The sequence below is a fragment of the Gouania willdenowi genome, chromosome 17 (assembly GCF_900634775.1).
Source record: "Gouania willdenowi chromosome 17, fGouWil2.1, whole genome shotgun sequence".
In the NCBI taxonomy this organism is placed as follows: domain Eukaryota; kingdom Metazoa; phylum Chordata; class Actinopteri; order Blenniiformes; family Gobiesocidae; genus Gouania; species Gouania willdenowi.
In genome coordinates this window covers 24518419-24539661 of record NC_041060.1, presented here as the reverse complement: position 1 = coordinate 24539661, position 21243 = coordinate 24518419, and the positions used below count along the sequence as shown (strand labels likewise).

Sequence of the window (21243 nt, the reverse complement as noted above, 5' to 3'; positions counted from 1 at the left end):
ACACTCAAACATTAACACACACATATGTCGACCTCACCTTTTCAATGACCCTCGTCTGTGTGTAGCTACAACTACTGCTACACAGAAGCTGCTCCCTTCAGGGCTTTTATGACATGACAAACCAAAAAGAAAAAAATAGGATTAAATATATAGACCGTACCGAGATTCGAGCTAACCACAATGTGTGTAACACATACAATAATGTAAAAATTATTAGTACCATAACTGATAATGCTGACTACAAAAATTAACATCGACGCGTCATTCAATGTTATAAATTCATAATCAGGGTTTCTGCTTCATTTTTGCTGCAGTACATTACAAGAACTGCTGGGCACAGTGTCATTTACCCATTTACATTGTGAAGAAGAATTGTGCAACAGAAGAAGAAGAGGATGGTCACATGACTCGAAGGCCATAAAATAATTTGTATTTTTAAAAGAACAACAAATGGATTCATATGTATTTTGTACAATCACTGTGTTTTAATGCACTTAAAATATTTGTATATTATGTACATTATAATAAAAATTGTATATTTTTTAATGAATTTGGGAAAGCTGTAATGACATTTTTTGACCACTAGGGGAGGGGCAATGTTGCACCTCCCTGCAAACTCCACCTATGCAATCAGCCCGTACTTTTTTCAGTGTTTACCACCCACAGCAATACCACTGTGTCAGTAACTATAATCTGAATTTGAGTAGCGCAAGCACTCGTGTTTCTCTCTGAGACGGTGAGAGCAAACGTGACGTTGTGATGATAATAATAATATTATTAAGAAAGTGTCTATTTGTACGGTTGCCGTATGGACCACCCCCAGTGCTATTGGTATGATTACCGAAGTACAAGTACATAGAGTCTTAGGGCTAGGGTTAGGGTTAGGTTATAACCCAATATCACAACAATTTTTAGGTTTATGGTTTAGGTTAGGTTTACGGTTAGGTTTTGTCTTAGTCACGTGACCTAAACTGGCCAAATAGGGGCGCTACGTAAGGATAGAATGTCGGTATATTGATACGGCAACCGTACGGATAGCCACTGCCTGTTATTAACTTCCTCAACTGGAGTTATTATTGGAACTCTTCTTCTCGTACACTCTGCATGAAATAGTTGCGTTATTTGTGAGGGTGCTGTCACTGTAGGTTAAGCATGTCATGCATCATTTTAGAGCTTGTGAAGGATAACTCAGTATTTAATGACATGCAGTCGTTCCTTCAGTAAAATATTGGGAATAAAAACAACTTTCAATCTAGTTTGAATGAGCATGAAAAGACACGTTAATGCAAAGAAGCGCCTCAAAGTTTCTCTCATTGCCTTAAAGGTTTCCCTTTGGTTGAATAATTGAAGTCATTAGGTACCATGCACAGGCTGGGGGCAGTTTGGCCTGCAGACCGTGCATTTGTAACTCAGCCCTCACAGTTTTTAAAACCCTTTGTGTGAACATTCAGGACAAGTAGGAACTCTCTGAGCTTCATTTGGGAAAACGTAGACATTAGCGTCCACAGTGAAGAACACGCAGTGACAGTTTTTCCTCCATGAACAGAAATAATGAGGGCACTTTCTGCAGAACAGAGGACAACGCCACACTTTTGGACAAGTGAACTTTGTATGTGGCCTCGCTGCAGTGTGTGCACTGGGCAGCCGAAACACTGACAAACTGAAGATCAATGGAGAAAGCTCACTTAAAGGTGCAGTCTGCAACTCTTATAAAAGTGACTTTTTGACATATTTACTAAAGCTGTCACTATGTAAGGACAGCTTTACATCAAACTAGTAGTTTGTGTGAAAAAAAAGAAAAAAAAACAGGCTCATTGAGCCCCAGCCTTTGCCAGAATGCACCATGACTGAGCAAAAAGAGACAATCAGAGCCAGGATTGTGTTTGATGGGCTGTCTGGCAGCTGTTTCTCACAGGCCCCGCCCCTTTTCCGGAGCTAGAGCGCCGTCTTTTTTACAGTGTATGGTCTGGAGGAGTAGAAGATGGAATTGGTGACTTTTCTGCTTGAAAGGTAATTACTGCTGCTTGATTTACATTATGTTTGATTTGTAATTGTTACACTAGAACTCTGTGGTACATGTGTTGTTCATGTGCTGGGAGCAGCCTCAGTGTGGGCTGCTGTAAGTGACACTGTGTTGTTGTTGCTGCTGCTGCTGAAGTGTGTGCACATTCAGAGAGAGAAGTGCTGCTGTAATATGCTTTTAACAGAGCATGTTATATTACTGTGATGTTGCTGTCAGACGAATGTTAGCTTGTTAGCTCCTCTGAGGGAGGGACTTTGGAAAGTTTGGAGGCAGAGCAAGAGAGCAGCGGGGAGGGAGGGGGAGAGAGGAATCTGAGAGTTGCGGACTGCACTTTTAAACCATAAAACCTTAACAGTTTAACCCTTTATCTATAACAGATTGAACCTTTAACTGCTTAAGAATCAATACACGTTTTATCTTTGGAGCGATGATTGTTATATTTTTTTTAATCTTCTTAGCGGGACAATTAATAACCAATGGCGGGCTGCATTTGGCCCGCGGGTCGTAGTTTAGACACCCCTGGTTTAAAATTGTAACTACTCCAAACCTAGATATTTGGAGTGGTGGCCTAGAGCAGAGGTTCTCAATATTTTGCCATGGCCATTAAATCGTGACCAACTTTTTTTTCTTTTTTTTTTTTTAGAATTCAACAGACCAAATTAAATTTTTCAAACACACACATATATAATATTTTCAAAATCATAAATCTATATATTTTCCAGTGCAACATGAATTTCATGGCATGTCTGTGAAAAGACAAGTTTCTTTTAAAATGTCCAACATGAGAGACATTAAGTATGTATTTATTTTTGACCAGCTGTCCGCGACCCACCCAGTACAGGTCCGCGACCCACTTTTGGGTCCCGACCCACCAGTTGAGAATTGCTGGCCTAGAGGTCACACAAGGATTCTAGTTCTCTTCCTACCACTGTCATATTCCCACGGTCCAAACACATGTATGTTAGGTTGACAAAAAGTCTTTAAAAATCTAAGTTTTACAATGTCTAGTTTATTTTTTTTTAAGATTAAATCTAATATAAAAGTACATGTATTCAGTGTTAAAAAATAAGAAAAAAACACAACATTAACCAAAATGTGTCGATTAAATCGAGGGTGTTTGGAAGGAATATGAAACGGCCCCTGCATAGACTGTCAGAAAAAGTGCTGAAAGACGTTCAGGAGACTATCTTCATCTTTCTAGTTAAACAGCTGCATGTCAATGTGCCTGCATGGATGATTCAGTTCAGGAGTCTACATTTAGTCATTTCACTTTGATAGGAACTTTCTTTCAAGATGAAACCTAAATGCCTTTAACCCAAACCTGTGGTTAAAATTATTAGGTTTATTTTTATACCACAATTGATTTATTTTTTTACAGTTTCTTCCTAAAAAGCACACTACTGGTCTTACATATGATGTCTCTACATACTGTTTGAAGTGAGTCCAGCCTTACCTTCATGCTACATTTAACAGAAACCAAAGGCGATAAAGTGGCCACTTGTTTTTGCTCTTCTTTGAATGTATATCACATCTCTATATACAGTATAGATGAAGACGCGCTGCATATCACTACATAAAGCGCATTACATTTATGCTTGTCATATACTGCAAAACTCACTATGGATGTGTGTTATTTACTTTTGTGCTGAAATCTGTTATGCTGATACAGATTCAGGTATAAACATATAGTAGGGGTGGGAGCGCCCCTATCCTCTGTGACCCTGTACAGGAAAAAGTGGGAATAAATGATGAGATAAAGGGAGATGTCTTGTTGTAGTAAAATAGATGCAGGCGAGGTGGTGTGTTGCTGCCTCTACAGGTCAGCAAAGGAAGTGTGTGGACCATAAAGAAACAGTCTCTGGTGTAGACTGGATTTTTCTAAAGGAAGTCATGACGATGATGACGTTAATGATCATATATTAGCTGTGTGCTTCTGGACTATTTTCAGACTGGCATGATTTGTCAGTTTAACTAAAACTCTTATTTGTTTTATTGTTTATTTTCATTTCTATATTTAGTTTGAAATCTCTTTAGTTCAAAGTCAAATTCATTTTAATTTACTAAATGACAATAACAAATAAAGTAAAAATATATTTGTCTTCTTTTCACTCTTCAAAATATCGTATCGACTCAGTGGAACAAGTATCGTCCCAACGTAACACATCCGATAGATGCAAAGTTTTTCCTGCCAAAACTAATGTTAGTTCACATGATGATCTCTAATGCAGGTATTGTTTTGGTGACAACTAACGAAGTACAAATACCTCATTACTGTACTTAAAGCTGATATCTGGAGTTTCTGAGAAGTTTATGTTTATGTATGATTCTTTTGAAATGCGAAAAAAAATAGCTAACTAGTCTTTTACTATGGTCTACTGCCGGTGGTCATTGAAATACATTAATATATATAAGTCCCTCCTTTGTCCTATAGACCCCTATACAAATGGAAACGATTGCCGAATGCGCCCAGCCAATAGGCTTCGACTTCCTGTTTTTGAAACTGTCAATCAAAGTGAATGCGGAACTGTGCACGGAAACAAGGCCACACGTCACAACAGCAAACAGGTAAATATGATTTTGGCTCTTACCTGACCCATAGACCTATATCAATGTGACCCAATGCGACTTTGTTATGTTCCGCAATGCACGTGCAGTAAAGTAAAGGCGTGGCTTCTGGTAGATTGGCAGAGGCAGTGGGAGGTAGTGAGGCTGTTTAGGGCGGGACATCGAAACGTTTCTCAGAAACTTCGGATATCAGCTTTAAATGGTTTTTCTGGTATCTGTACTTTACTTGAGTATCTAATTTTTTTGGCGACTTTTTACTTTTACTCCTTACTTTTTAAAAACACATATCTTTACTTTCCATTTTAAAAATGAGCTTGTTACTTTTAAGCCCTCCGAAGATGATGTCATGATGTAAAAAGACGCAAACATTTTCAAGTTTTTAAAAATTTGAGCATTTGCATTTTTTTTTTTTCTCTCGACACATTCTATTTATTTACAAATTGTATTTATTATAAGGGCTGAATTCTCCAGGTGTTCAAAGGTTGTTTCCACGCACCAGTATTCTACAAGTTCTTAAAAAATAAAAGATTTCTTATTATTGAAAGGACTTTTTTTTTTAAATTCAAGTATTTATACATTTACTTTAGTAAAAATATAAAAGTAGTGCTTCTTCTGTTGTTTTATCAGTTTGTCATCATCAGCGTTGGGTAAGTTACTTTTTTCCCCCTCAAATAATTGCAAACAGTGAGAAAACAAAGCAAATATGCACTTAAATTAAATATGCATGTAAGTTAAGTTACTTTAATTGTAACTAATAATATATGACAATTTTTCACTTTTGTAATGAGTTACATTACTGAGATAGGAATATAGTACTGTAATATATTGTAAAAATAACTATTGACTCCCAACACTGGTCATTATTAGCAGGATCACAGCTATTAGAGACATTAATATGCTGACATTGGCCTGATGATAATATCTACAGATGTCCTCACCTGTGAACCCGGTGTTCTCTGGAGGTTCCTGTGGTTGATCTGGAGCTGCTTTGGGTTTATGGACTAGGTTTCCTTCACTCCCGGCTCTCATCAGCCTCTCTCCGATGCGCAGCATGCATGAGCGGTTCCCGGGGATCTCCTTCCTCCTCTGCCCTGCAGAAGCTGGTCGACTCAGACCAGACGAGGACTTGGACATGTCTCCTGCTCCTGGGTCCTGCTGGGTGTTAGATCTCCTGCTCCTGCTCCTTGGTAATGCTGGGTGTTAGATCTCCTGCTCCTCGGTCCTGCTGGGTGTTAGATCTCCTGCTCCTCAGTCCTGCTGGGTGTTAGATCTCCTGCTCCTCAGTCCTGCTGGGTGTTAGATCTCCTGCTCCTCAGTCCTGCTGGATGTTAGATCTCCTGCTCCTCGGTCCTGCTAGGTGTTAGATCTTCTGCTCTCTGTCTGCTTTCAGCCTCTTTCGTGTCCTTTCTTTCCATCACACGTGCCTGTGGTGAGTGCGCAGCTGTCCTAAAGCATGGAGACACTTTTCTGCGGGCTGTGTGTCAGCCTGTGTCCTCTGAGAGCTCCACCTCCCTCCCCCTCTCTCTCTCTGTTTGCCCTTAAATCTACATTAGATTTTTATTATATAATAAATTCATGTAGTTACACTATACTTACACACTGTATATAAAGACACCCCTCTGACCACCACCAACATTCATGCACAAATCATACCCATTCATACGAGGCAATGTAGGTAAAGTGCCTTGCCAAAGGACACAATGACAACAAGTGCCTAATTCCAGCTGGGGGGATACACCCTGGACAGGACCCCAGTCCATTGCAGGGAAAAAAAAAATCTGTTCAAATTTTAATGCAATTGAAACAAACAAACAAATATAAAATCAAATAGGAAATATAATGAATTTAGTTTATTAACCTTATTGTAGCATCAGTAATAATACCTTTTTATCTACAGCCATAGCATTCTATTAACAAGAATGCATTATATATTAATGTTAATATTACTAAATGACATTTACATAAAGGAGACAACCCCTAAAAATGCCAACCACAACCATCATGTAAATATTATATTAATATCAGTATTATTTGGTTTTAACCTCTATATTTCGAGGAGGTTGATTCACATAACCCCGCGACCCTGATAAACGGGAATAAGCGGGTATGAAGATGGATGGATGGATGGATGGATGATTCACATAATTGCAGTTATTTTTACTCCCAAATTGTTGCAAAAGTTTTTTTTTTAAGCCCTGTAATTTCCCACAAATTACATAAGACATTCAAGGGCCTGTAACATACGTGTTTGGATTTTGTACGTCTTACATAAATCCTTTCCACGTGATAGAATAATAAAGAAAATGTTGTTTTTCCTCTGAAATAATCAGGATTTTTTGTGGTTTAAATCCAATTATGTCATATACAGTATGGGCCCATACTAACACGATGGGTTCTCTTCTTATTTGAAACAGCTGCTTGGTTTGGCGACTGTGTCAGAGAAAAACCCACAGCAGAGTGAAAAAGACTGCAAATAATAAACCTTACAGAGGAGAGCTACATATGGTACTTCACTAAAATGTATTGTGTATTTCTATTACAACATGGGTTCTCAACGTGTGGGTCAGGAACCGTTATAAGTGGGTCGAAGGCAAAAACAAACCAACCTAACCACTTTCTTTTTGTATTTGGAAATCCCTCTTCACTTTTTGTTTGGAATGCTAAGATAAAACAGCATATTTCCTTTAGTTTATGGTTTTAATGGGTCATAAATTCAGTAAAATTAGTGTTAACTGATAGAAAGTGTCTATTCGTACGATTGCCGTACGGACAACCCCCGGTGCAATTGGTACGGTTACTGAAGTATGTAGTGTCTTAGGGTTAGGTTAGAACCCAATATCGCAACAATTTTTAGGGTTAGAGTTAGGTTTAGGGTAAGGTTTAGTCTTATGGCACGTTCACACCAAACGCTTGTCACAAGCGTCAAAGAGGCTCGGGACGCGCATTCAGCGCGTCAAGGGGAGGGGCTTCTCTGTTGCCGATGGTGTTCAGAGGGCTATAGAGAAGTGTGGTTGAATGGAGAATAAAGTGTGGAGTTCCTTGCTGAACACGCCGCCTCTGACCCCCGTTCATCAGCTCTACATTATCCAGAGAGTGGCTTGGCTTTATTTGCCCCGTTTCTGGATTCACCAGAGCTGCGCTCGGACGAGAGTCACTTTTAGCGCTACTTCCGTGTTTCCCGTGCCTCGTGTGACGACCTGCTGACCCGCATTGGCGCTTGCATCTCCTACCAGGACACTAACTACAGGTGCTCTATTCCAGCAGAAGAGCACCTGTCCATCTGTCGCTGCCTTCGGTTCGTGTTTTTTTTTCTTCTTCTCATTATTCTGAATACGTCACATTTCCTGATTGGTCGATGCGCCGCGATATGCGCCAAAAGTTCAACAATCCCAACTCCAGCGTCGGCCACGTTGGAGGCGCCGGACGCACGTCAAAAACGTCCGTCGCGCGAAAAGCTTCAAAACGCGCAGCACAGGAGGACCTCTGACGCTCCCTAGTGGCGCGTCCACCATATACTTGATATGTACACCTGACAATTTTTAACGCGTTTGGTGTGAACGCGCCATTGGTCACGCAACCTAAACTCGGTAATGACTGACCTATGACATGATCTAAACTGGCCAAATAGGGGCGCTGCGTATGGACAGAATGTCGGTATATTTATACGGCAACCGTACAGACAGCCACTTCCTATTCTGTATTATTTAAGCTATAAACTGCTTTATATTTTTTTGTTATTATTCATATTCTGTAGGTGATGTTGATGGGAAATCTACGGTGTCAGGTGAATGCATTTACAGAAACGAACACAAATGCAAACAGGTCACAACACGAATGCAAACCGGCCACAACGGAAGTGTTTCCGACGGACCGGTATTACAGTCGGACGGGTATTATGATATGATAGCCTGATGTGAAAAATATAAGAGTATCCTAATCAACTTTCACTTACTTTCATACGGGTTTCGATGTCTTCTTCTTGTTCTTAACTGTTCTGGTGGGTTAAAAACATCCGCCAGAAACGTGTCCGTCGGAAACACTTCCGTTGCGGAAACCCGGTGGCCGGGAAGTGTCAGGTGAACGCATTTAAAGAAATGAACACAAATGCAAAAAGGTCACAACACGAATGCAAAATGGCCACAACGGAAGTGTTTCCGACGGACCGGTATTACAGACGGACACGTTTCTGGCGGATGTTTTTAACCCACCAAGAACAGTTAAGAACAAGAAGAAGACATCGAAACGCGTATGAAAGTAAGTGAAAGTTGATTAGGATACTCTTATATTTTTCACATCAGGCTATCATATCATAATACCCGTCCGACTGTAATACCGGTCCGTCGGAAACACTTCCGTTGTGGCCGGTTTGCATTAGTGTTGTGACCTGTTTGAATTTGTGTTCGTTTCTGTAAATGCATTCACCTGACACTTCCCAGCCACCGTAGAAATCCGTGTGGAGTACGAAGGTAAAAGTTGTGTACCGTTCACCAGCATTTATTTATTACAACCTGAAGTTCCACCTAAAATAATCACGATGTTCAGTTTTCATCTTTATCCTAAACTAAACTTCCATTTGAACAGAACGATCTGACAAACAGTCTGAAAGGTCTCGTCCTGATGCGGAAAGAAGCTCAGTTCCTGCTGTCATCGCTCTGTGAGCACACAAGGCCAAATGGCTGTAATAAGTCTTTGTGAGTTTTCTGAGCCTATCTATGATGATCCGACATCTCACGCACACGCACAGACGCACACATTAGCCCGAGGGCTCAGATACAGTGAGAGCAAAAGGAGAGGGAGACTGTGTGTGACGTGAAGGGTCGGTGAGGAAGGAGGAACATTAGGAGATCTGTCAGCATCTGCAGCTCTCTCCATTATTTGAAGCTGAGCATCACGCGCACGTTCATCTGTGACAGATTGATAGACACATTCATAGAGGAGGATAAAACTCTGATCAGGGCTTTTAGGGCCAATCATACGATTGATAAATGATCAAATCAGGCTCCTTATTATTGATATTTGTCATTAAAGCCATTGTTCAGTATGTGTAAGATAAAAAGATGAAAAAGTGTCAGTGTCAGCTTTCACTTTTCTCAGCATTGAACAAAAAAAAAAAACAACTTTTTTGGCTCAGTCACGTATCGCCTTTTCTCTTTTCTGAATCCAAGTTATATTACGTCCTACTACAACATTTTGCTTAGAAAAGTACCGCTATTTAAAAGCAACTATAGAGCATAATGATGGAATGAACATGTTATAAGACACATTTCAAAGACTCATTTAGTAAATATGTGGAAAGAAACAGTATTTAGTGCAGTGGTTTTGGATCGTGACCCCATTTTCATATCAAGAATTTTTGGTGACCTGAGAGATTTTTTTCTTGAATCAGTTTTTGATCATGTTCGAGCTCATACATACATATATATATATATATATATATAATTTATTTTTTTCTGCACAATTGGACTAGATTTATATTTCACAAAGTGAGTGTATAGAAATACAATTGTTTAAGATTGTGTGTTTTAATAAATAATGTATATATTTTTTAAAGAATAATTAAATCATTAAATCAAAGATCCACATGGGGTCCTGACCCCAAGGTTGAAAAACACTGATTTAGTGGCCCCTGAATAGATTTATTTTTTATAGTTTTTATCATTTCCAGTCATCTCACATCTTGTGTGGGACCAAGACTGACAATTTATTTGCTAATTTACATGTGCCCCCACTTGAGAAGCACTGCGTTAGTGTATATGAGTTTGTAATTGAATTAAACCAAAATCAGAGTTTGTGATGAGGTGAAAAAAAACAATGTTCATCCTCAGCAGCAGCAGTGAAGCTGTGTGTATGATGAGTGTGTGTGTGTGTGTGTGAGCAGGATAAAGGTCTCTTAATGTCAGTCGTGATCGCTGCTCATTCTGGGCAGATTTGTCACGCTGCTTTACATCTGATATTTATGGAGGCGTTTCAGCCCTGCTCTACGTGTGTGTGTCCTGCTCAATATGTGGAAAGGATTTTCCCTCAAGTCCTCGTGCAGGCTTTACCATGGGACATGAGAGGGTCCCACACAGTGACCACAGCAGCTGGGTGAAACAGAGAGGAGACTAGAAAATGGGCAAGACGCAGAATCTTTACTATAAACCTCCTTTGTTTTGTGACCAATTTATGATTAAGTGCAATCAGGTCATGGGAAAACTGTGAGCACAGCAAATATTGAGTTTTATTGAATTTGTGTATTTTCAGAATCAGAAATGTTTTATTTGCCAAGTACAGTTTTTAAGACAGCACAAGGAATTTGACTTGGTAGTTGGTGCGCGGAACTGTTCATGTGGATGGTGGCAGAGGGAAAGAAGCTGTTTTTGTGTCCGGAGGTTCTGGTCCTGATGGATCAAAACCTACTTCCAGAGGGGAGAGATTGAAACAGTTTGTGACCGGGGTGGGAGGAGTCGGCCACAATCTTTCCTGCACGCCTCAGAATCCTGGAGGCGTACAGGTCCAGGGTGGGCAGATTGCAGCCGATGACCTTCTCTGCAGAGTGGATGATACGCTGCAGTCTGGCCTCGTCCTTGGCCATGGCTGCAGCGTACCAGATAGTGATGGAGGAGCAGAGGATGGACTGGATGATGGAGCTGTAGAAGTTCACCATCATCTTTGTTGGCAGACTGAACTTCTTCAGCTTCCGTAGGGAGTACATCCTCTGCTGAGCTTTTTTGATGAGGGAGCTGATGTTCAGCTCCTACTTGAGGTCCTGGGTGATGATGGTCCTCAGGAAGCAGAATAACTCCACAGAGCTCACAGTAGAGTCTCCCAGGGTGAGTGGGGTGAGGGGGGTTGGGTTCTTCCTGAAGTCTGCTATCATCTCCACTGTCTTTAAAGCGTTGAGCTCCAGGTTGTTGCACCAGGACACCAGGCAGTCTGTCTCCCACCTGTAGGCGGACTCCATCAGAGATGAGTCCGATGATGGTTGTGTCGTCCACAAACTTCAGGAGTCTGACTGACTGGTGAAAGGAGGAGCAGCTGTTGATGTACAGGGAAAAGAACACAGCACTGAGGAGATCCAGTGCTGATGGTCCGGGGAGCAGAGATGGTTTTCCCATTTGGTGGAGCTCAGATATCTACAACCAAATTAGCTGGTATTTTACACAATGATTCCTGTTATCTTTCTCCTTTGGGTCAAATTGGATCCTCTGAAGGGACAGATTTAAGCCTTGGGCCACAGGTTTGACATATGCTCTACAAAGTCAACGCAGAGTTGAGCTACATCTCATTCCCAACAGGCCTGCTGTGAAACACCACAATTTAAGAACTCTGCTCTACAGAATGGATGTCCAAACTCACCCCAAGAGGGCAGAAGTTCTGCTAAATCCCAGATATCGTTTTATACTATGGCACTATGACATTATGTTAACACTTTTCTTAACGTCTTATACATAAGGCTGACATTACATTGTCATTAGCATGAATAATGTGTCTTGAAGGCTGTCATTAAGTGTCATTCGCTAAATTATGACACCTTTTGAGCTGTTGGCATTTTTTGGTTAGATGGAGGGTTCTAATGGGGTTAGAGTAACAACGGCTTTATGTATAAAATTAATTCACCTTGGATATGCTTCTCTTAGGTTTACGAGCGATTTATCCAGTCTGTTATCACTCTCCCTCTGACACCAGTACGTCAGGCGGACCCTGCAGAGTAACCGCAAAGCGATCCGTTCCTCCCAAGTATCTTTGTGCCTTCAGATCGTTTCTTCTCCACCTCAGTCTGCCTTTTTCCGCTTAATTTGCTGTGTAACTGTTTGTCTAACGCTGAAATGGAGACTTCTGTGGGAACGTCCTCCATTACACTTGGTACGTGAACGCGCCTGACTTCAGTCGAGCAGCCAATAGTAACGCCCAAAACAGCTCATGGAGCACACGTGTTTGTAGAAAGATCTCTGATTGGCTGTGACGCTCCTGGATTTATAAATGTCTTTTACTGAGCCAGGAGGAGAACAAATTCACTGTCCACTCAGAAAATTTTGGATTACAATATGCTCAAAGATGATGGATTTTTGACCAAATGACGGCAAAAAAACTTACATACTGCAGCTTTAACTCTGCTAAGATACAGTAGGGATGTGATCGATTGTGGACAAGTTGGTGAATATCTAATCAGTAGAGCCACAATCACTGACTGATACGTTATGATCACTTTGGCATCATTTAGAAACCTTTGGCTGTGATATATTTAAAGCAAAGAAAAAACTGTAAGTGGCAACTAAAGTCACTTTATTTATTTATTTACCATGTTGTCCAAAGAAGTTTAAATGACATTTATAGAACTCTACACTCAGCTCTTTTCAGGTGGATCCATGTCATCTGAGCTGAAGCTGAAAGGCTTGTCATAGCCCATCAGGTGGTTGTAGTCCTGTGGTAACACAAACAGGTCCGGGTTCACCAGCAGACCCATGTTGTTAGCGTAGAAGGAGGTGAACATCTTGCTGATGGCCGGGATTCGGACTTGGCTCTGGTGGAAGACGCTCTTCTTCTCTGTGAGGAAGATGCTGTAGGTGATGGCCGTGTACGTGTCTGTGTCTGGGTGGTGGTACAGGCGGATCACGTAACCCTTGGTGAAGAAGTGGAGAAGGACCGGCGTGAGGAAGGTGAACAAGCCGATGACTCCGCAGAAAGCCACCTGCATGACGACGCTCTCCAGCCCCAGTCCTGTTTTCAGGAGGAACTGTGGCATTAGGATGAGGCTGGCAGCGCTAGTGCTGTAGGAGAACAACTTCACTCCTGGAGGAGAAAAGAAAGCAACCCCGTCCCCCGTCAGGAGGGTCACACTTATCCACACACTAAAAAAAAATTTTTTTTCTTTTATTCCGTGTTTTCCACATTCATTCTTTCAAATTCTGCTTTTTTTTAAAATATTTATCAAATTTTCCCAGAAAATATTAGTTTTTAACTCATGTGAGAAAACAAAATAAATCACAATAAAAGAAAATCATAAGTAAAGAAAAATGTATGTCAAAAAATAAAAATCTAATTTAGAATAATGTGTAAGCGACATTTAAAAAGTAGATATTAGTTGAACTGAGATGGATTTTTCTGACTGCTCCTTTTTAATTATTTAGATCATATAAAGATGTGTGAGAACACTATTAATGTGTCCCCTCAGGGATCAATAGTTTACTGAATCTGAGCAGGCTTATTGATCAAGTTTTGATCACCCTAATTTAAATGATCCTGATGACATCATTCCAGACCGTAATTATCATCATTTATCATTTATTTCACCACTAGGGACCAGAATATTGTAAAGTATCAACGATGTTTAAGACCCTATTATCGCTGGCATGGACTGAATGAGCGGCCCCCGAAACATTTCCCCATAACAAACGTCCTTTGCCTCATGATGATGGCGTTTCATTCACATTTCCGAGTTCAGCAGTAAATGACGTTTTCATTGGTCGATTCGTTGAATCATAGGGCCCTACACAGAGCTGCTTTTACCTCAGTCTGATCTAACATAGGTCAAACCAGTGAAACCATGACATTATCTAGTATCTTCACAGAAATGTTGTCACTGTTTGTTGAAGGAACCAATATATTGTTTACTGGAATATTGCACTATTGGAAACACTTATTCTTTTACATTGGTATGTTGACACTTATTTACAGAAATGTCGCACTAAAATAGTGTCACTGTTCAGAGGACAGTTTTTCAATTTATTGTCTTTCAAAGATAGAGAATACAAATTGTATTTTTTCAATTAATCTTTTTTTTTCTTATGTCATTGATTATAGTAGATTGATTTCTGACCAATATATCATATCATGAGATAATCGTTATCGTGATCTTTGTATCACGTATCGTGAGGTACCCACCCATAATTACTATAGCATATTATGTTACAGCTCAACTGGTGATCATGTCATACTGTGACTGATTCTAAGAATAGTGGATGTAAATGAATGCATAACTATCATCTACAGTGTTTATGTATTGTGATTGAAGACGTGCATCAGATTAATGTAAACGCTGAGTGACAGCATTAAATCATCACTTCTGCAGTAATAATGAACACCAGCTGAACTAATGCACAAAGTCTTCCTCCCCAGTGCTTCCAGCGATGTTTTTCTCCATCAGCTGAAAAAAAGACTGCCTCTGGTCGCCACCATGTGGTGGGAAGTGGATACTACAAGGCTTGAAGCAAGAACTTTAAAGGTTAACTAATGGTAAAAAAAAAAAGAGACTGACCTCTAACAGCTGTGGCGAGGGAGCCACTGTAAATAAGAGTTCCATCCTCAGAGTGAACGTTGGTGGAGAGGCAGCGTGTGGGCAGACGACAGGAAGAAAACTGCAGAAAAAAAGTAGAACATTAACACTCATATTTAGATGACTGGTGTGCACGAGAAAAAAATGCGTACTTTTTAAGACCTGCGGCCTGTACTATGAAGCCGGATTTCCTCGTATCGCTCTAACTTCGGAGATTAATAAATCCCCATGGTAACGTAGGCTGAACACCTAACTGGATAAGATCTGAGCAAGTATAAAGGTCCCACCTCCTGACCAATCACTTTTCTTATAAAATGACGGGCTTATTTTTTTTAAAAGATCCTGGTTATTGCACAGATCTGACAGCTGCGCTGAGAAAATAGATATTTATGAATAAATGCAATCCTTTAATTTACCTGATGACATCCTTTAGGAAACATACATTTTCATCTGATGGACTGACCTACATTTGTCAGGTGTTGCCGTGCGTCAGGCGCTCTTCATATCCACGGATCGATAATTTCATTAATTTATTCATTCATTCATATGCACTGGGGGTGTTGAAGAAAAAAATCAATTTGGCGATATATTGCAATATTACTTCATGTGATTCTTGGATCAATTCAAAATGCATCCATATCAATTTTTTATTTTTTTTCCCAGCCGGTCAACATGCTGGGCAGTGGGCATGTTGACCAGCTTGTGTTTTTTCAAAAAAAAAATCTAAAAAGGAAGTACTAACTTTCTGCATTTATTTGTTATTCTAGGCATATACCTCAGTTAAGTTGCACTAAAGTCAAAGTTGGTTTAAAAACCACAGGCAGATTGTATGTTATTTTTTTTATTTGAAGTTGTTGGCACGACATATTAAAGACAATGTTTTGAGTGTAAAATATGCCAGTAAAATATATTTCATACATAACGTTCTCATGAAGGTGTACAAAATTACAGATTAGTTGTTTCTTAAGTCATACATAAAATAAAAAAAATCTCAATAATTGCCTTATATTTTAATATCGGGATATATCGTATTGTATTGTATCGTGAACTGTGTATTGGGATACGAATCATATCGCCAGATGACAGGCAATACACACCACTACTATGAACTGTTGGCTATGCTTACAGCCTCAGCGAGGACACACACTATATATATATATATATATATATATATATATATATACACACACACACACACACACACAAAGTGGCAAAGGTCCAGTATAATAATATACAGTAAGTCAGTGGTACCCCCTTTGTTCGACTACAACATTTTACTCTCTACTATGAAACAACAATAGAACATAATGATGGGCAAGATGAGTTATAACACACATTTTACAGAATCTTATTTAAGTGGAATTAAACATTAGGTTTCCCTAAGAGTTTTTATCATTTCCTTTGTATTTTCAGTTCGTTTTCTAATTAAAATAGTTTCAATCATCATTCAGTCATTTTGTTGTTGTCTGTTCTTTTTATTTTTCAGTCTATATATTTTTTTATTTTGTGTGTTGTTGGTAGTGGTGAGTATTGGTAAGGATGTTGCAATATGATACGTATCACAATACTTGGGTCACGACACGATATCGCAATATCACAATATTCTTCCCAGTTAATATCAAAATTAAACGTGGAGATGAAAAATCAATCAGAAAATATTGATCATTCAGAGGACAAATTGAGTCAAAAATATTTGCTTCAAAACATTCTATTTATTATTTATTAGCGTTTTTGCACATTTTCGCTGAATAAAAGAAAATGCAGTTTTACACACTGCCATCATAAAATAAAGTCAACAAGTAACCATTGCAACACATTGAAAGCATTGTAACCACTGTAAGTGAGAACATAAAGGATAAAGTACCCTGAGTTACTGACAATGAAAAAAAAAAAAGTTGTATCCTATTGTGTTTAAACAACAGATCATATGAAAACAAAATGCCTCCTCTGCATACATATTGCATATGTGCTCTAGGTCACTGAACACACTGACCTGAAAAGTTTGAGAAATTTTTTTTAAAAAATGAATAATTTTTTTTGAAATCGATTAAAAAAAAAAGAAAAAATTTATTTAAAATCGGCACCCAAAAAACCATGATATATCGTGAAATCAATTTTTTCCCCCCACACCCCTAGTTGTTGGTATTATTTAAATTATTCTATCTCTGAGTGTGTGTTTTTTTTTGTTGGGTTGTTTCTCTGTCATTTGTGTGTATTTTGTAGTGATCTTGTGTGTTTTCCTCTCATCTAGTGTGTCTGTTTTCTTTTTTTGTGTTGCGTGTAACAGTATTTATCTCTTAGTGTGTGTTTTGTCATTTTGGGTAATTTGTTGTTTGTCTATTCTTTGTATTATTCAGCATATTTTTTTTAAAATCTTACTTTGTGTGTTTTTGTTGTCGTTTCGTGAGTTGCTGGTCATATTTATATTATCATCATTTTGAACTGTAAATAAAAATTCTAAAACCTCCATATTTTTAATGCTTCCATTTGGATGGATTAGAATTCTTCATATTTTTAAGAATAATTGTCTGTTCCTCCATGATACTTAACGTAGGTTTCTCTATGTTTGTGATTGGTCAGATGCAGCAATCTCCGCCCTTTTAATGCGAGTGCACACGAATCGCTTGGCTTAAGTTAACGTGTTGATAATCATCTTTGTAGTACAGCTGCTATGGGAATGTGAATGTTTGGTTAAGAGAAACCAGTTTACGTAGAGGTATCCATCCTGAATATATTCATCCAGCTTTGTAGTACAAGACCCTGGTGTCACTATTGCATCAAAAATGAGCTATGGTAAATTTAAGCATTTATAAATATATTATGTTTAATATTGAAATAAACAATATTAACTGCCAGATTGAATATAATTTTCACCAAAGTTCATGTTTACGTCATATAAGCAAGACCAACACTTACAAATTAAACTAACACAAACATTTGGTAATAGGTTGGATGAAGTCAGGCTGAATATTGAACACAAAACATAGTTTTACATGCATATTATATAGAATAAACAGCATTCAAAATAGGTATTCAGTCAGTCAAAATGTAGACCGAAAACAGATTTGGTGTTATTTTATACAACACTTTTACATAAACATTACCTGCTTTAATGGAAACTGTAAAAAGGTGTGGTGATCGTTTTAAAAGGAATATTGAGGACATTACTTGAATAGGATTAAAGTGGCTTTAATTCTTATTTACAACAAAAATACTGCTATTTTGGTGACTACAAATGACGAAAATTGCAACATAAAAAATAAGTCAAAAAATAATGACCAACATCAAGTCCAACAGATTAAACTTTATCATTATAATATATATATTAACTACTGATGATTTTAACTATTTACACAACCCATTGTGATGTATTAGACTTTTACAAGTTTATCTCCTTTCTTAAAACACTTTTCCAATTAAGCAACGAGAGTTGCCGTTGCTACTAGCAACCTGACCGGAAGTAGGTGGCCAGCTAAAAATGATCACCACTTAATATCAAACGCCTAGAAACTACCTTATTTCCTCCCCAACATCAACGACGTCCTTATTAACTGGGCAAACATCGGTGCTAACGACTTGTTCATGTTATGTAAACCGTGCAAAAAGAGATAAACGGGGTTAAATACCTCAGTTTGACCGGGAATCGACCTTCTGAACGGACAGAATAGTGATGTCTGTTTCACATTCCCAGCGGGGAAATGAAAGGAAGCAGAATGACTCAGTTTGGTTAAACAGACGCTGGAGCACCGCTTAGAAATGAAGTAAGCCGGTGACCTACACAGAAACCTAACGGTGAACATTTTTACTAAACACGATGTACATGAATCGGTGCTAACACATGGGAACGTCCTCAGGTTCTTCTTCTTCTTCTATGGAGTTCTTCTTCGTGTGTTATGGCGGTTAGCATACATCTTAATAGCGCATTACCGCCACCTTCTGCTCTGGAGTGTGAGTCACACAGTGTAAGATTACATAATAAAAATCCCCATAAAAAAAAAAATAAAACCTGCACCCATTCACACTAATGACCTAATTCACTCATTATATTTATCTACTCCCCACTTCTAAGAGCTACAACATTAAAAAGAAGGTAATGCCCTTTTTAGGTGTACTGAGTTTACCTCTGTGCTGAGATTATGACCCTAACATAATCCAATGAACAAATAAAACGTTGACCTTCTTCTTCTTCTTCTTCTTCTTCTTCTTCTTCTTCTTCTTCTTCTTCTTCTTCTTCTTCTTCTTCTTCTTCTTCTTCTTCTTCTTCTTCTTCTTCTTCTTCTTCTTCTTCCTAGTTAAAATCGCTACTCCTCTGTTATTCGTGAACTGATCGGGTATAATCTATGGATGTGTATGCATCGAAGCCTGAAAAGGGGCCCCAAAAGACAAAAAGAAAGAAAGTTGATTTCTCATTTATTTGCAAGTCAAATATTACGACGGTTAGTGGTACCGAATCATTGGCACATACCAATATATAAATGGGGCCCATTACCCCGTATGTGTCATGGGGGCAACTGTGGGACTCTGGGGGCCCCATTTTTCAAATGTTTACTCCTCCGTTAGTTCTTGTTAAATCTGAATGCAGTTTGGTATGAATACTCTATGAATGAATATAATGAGGCCCTTTTTTTAATGGGGGCCAGCCCCCATTTCTGGTAATTTCCAAATTTATCGGAACATAGTCGTGTGATATATTGCTTCAAAGATAATTCAACGTAGATTACGATTATGCCTCGCACAATTTGATTGGGGCTCGAGGGGTCCGGCCCACCCCCCTTTTTTAGGCAATTTCTGTTAAAGTTGTTTTCTCATTTATTTGAGTCAAATATTGCGAAAGTTGGTGGTATCGAATCATTGACATATACCAATATATGAATGGGGCCCATTACCCCATATGTGCTACGGGGGGCGCCAGGAGGCCCCCAGGGGCTCAATTTTTCAAATGACTACTCCTCTGTTAATGCTCGTTGAATCGGGCTGTAATTTGTCATGGATATTCTATGGGCGGAGGTCAAGAGCCTCAAGAGTAATTCCTAAATTTATCGGAACATAGTCATGTGATATATCGTTTCAATGTGAAGACAAACTAACATTTAAAGAGATACTAAACCCCTAAACCACTTTTTTCTGCTGAAAACAAACGTAATTTGGATATGATGTCGTATTGTTCATTGATTTTAGCCCAACTCTTGACATTTTTGTAAAAGCATTTCAAATTGGCATATTTTTTTTGTGAAATGCCATGTCAACAGCAATTAGTGGTGAGTGGGTTGGATTGTAAATAAAGAAGTATAGCGACTCTTCAGTAGTAGATTGTTCTATGAAGATTTTATAGTATAGACTGGGTGTGTCTTAAATAAGGCATTTTTCAAATTTCCAGCCACACGTCAACCAAAACCTCTGGGTTTAGTTACTCTTTAACTTTCATGTATTAAAAAAATCAGGCATAAAGCTCGAGTCGAGAATAGTAGTATGCAACCCAATGTCTGTTGCATTGAATTTGTGAGGATATATAAAGGGATTAAAACTAGTCAAATTAGTAAATTCTTAATAAAATATAGAAATCAGTAGAAAATAAGTTAAAAAGTAAAAATAGAAAAAAGTGTACAAATCATTTTAGATCTTGATACTTCTATTAAAGTCAATTCTATTGTTTTAATAATTGGGGAGGAGCCAAGAATAGACGCTGCTCCTCCACATGTTTAGGAGCCAGCTGAGGTGGTTCATCTGGTAAGGAAGCCTCTTGGATATTTCCAGCTGGGAGGAAATCATGGAGCCAACCTAGGATATGATGCAGAGACCACTCCTCTGTGCTGGCCTGGGAACTCCCAGGGATCTCCTCATAGGAGCTCCTAGAAGTGGCTGAGGAGAGAACTGTCTGGGCTTCTCTGCTGAGCATGTTGGTTAAGTGGAGCACCACGAAACGAAATAACCTGTCAACCAAAATGTATTTATTTTTCACAACATAAAACTGAATTATTTCTCTTATTATTCAGTTATTAGTGATGACTAATGATGAGGAAATATTGAATTAATGTCACGTTTTTATAAATAATGTGTTTGGCGTTCACTGAAAACCAGATCAAAGCTGACTCAGCATCTCTTTGTGCATGGGGACACAGCTCAGCAATGGAAAAGGAGACTGCAGAAGAAACCATTTATTACAGAAAGCCAAATAAAAACAGGAACATGGCTCGTTGAACTGCTTCTTTTCTTTTTAAAACAGGCAAAATGAAAGTTTTTACACGCCGACACGGAAGTCTGTGAAACAAAGCATGACACAGCAGTTTTTCTTCTTTTGTAACTGAGATATGCTCTGCTCAGCTTCAACACAAACAGAGAGAACAGCTTAAACACACAGCACAGACTGCCGAGGTCACAGGGACAAAAAGTAACCAGATTA

General features: G+C 38.9%; 1 protein-coding gene across 1 annotated transcript; it reads right to left on the bottom strand.

Moving 5' to 3' along the window:
- Window positions 1-11224: 11224 nt before the first annotated feature.
- tmem70 (transmembrane protein 70) lies at window positions 11225-18728 on the bottom strand. Its single transcript, XM_028471912.1, has 3 exons — window positions 18470-18728; window positions 14826-14925; window positions 11225-13360 (listed from the first exon to the last, which is right to left on the bottom strand). Exons 1-3 carry the CDS (start codon window positions 18641-18643, stop codon window positions 12915-12917), a joined length of 720 nt encoding a protein of 239 aa, XP_028327713.1. The 5' UTR covers window positions 18644-18728; the 3' UTR covers window positions 11225-12914.
- Between the last annotated feature and the right edge of the window lie 2515 nt (window positions 18729-21243).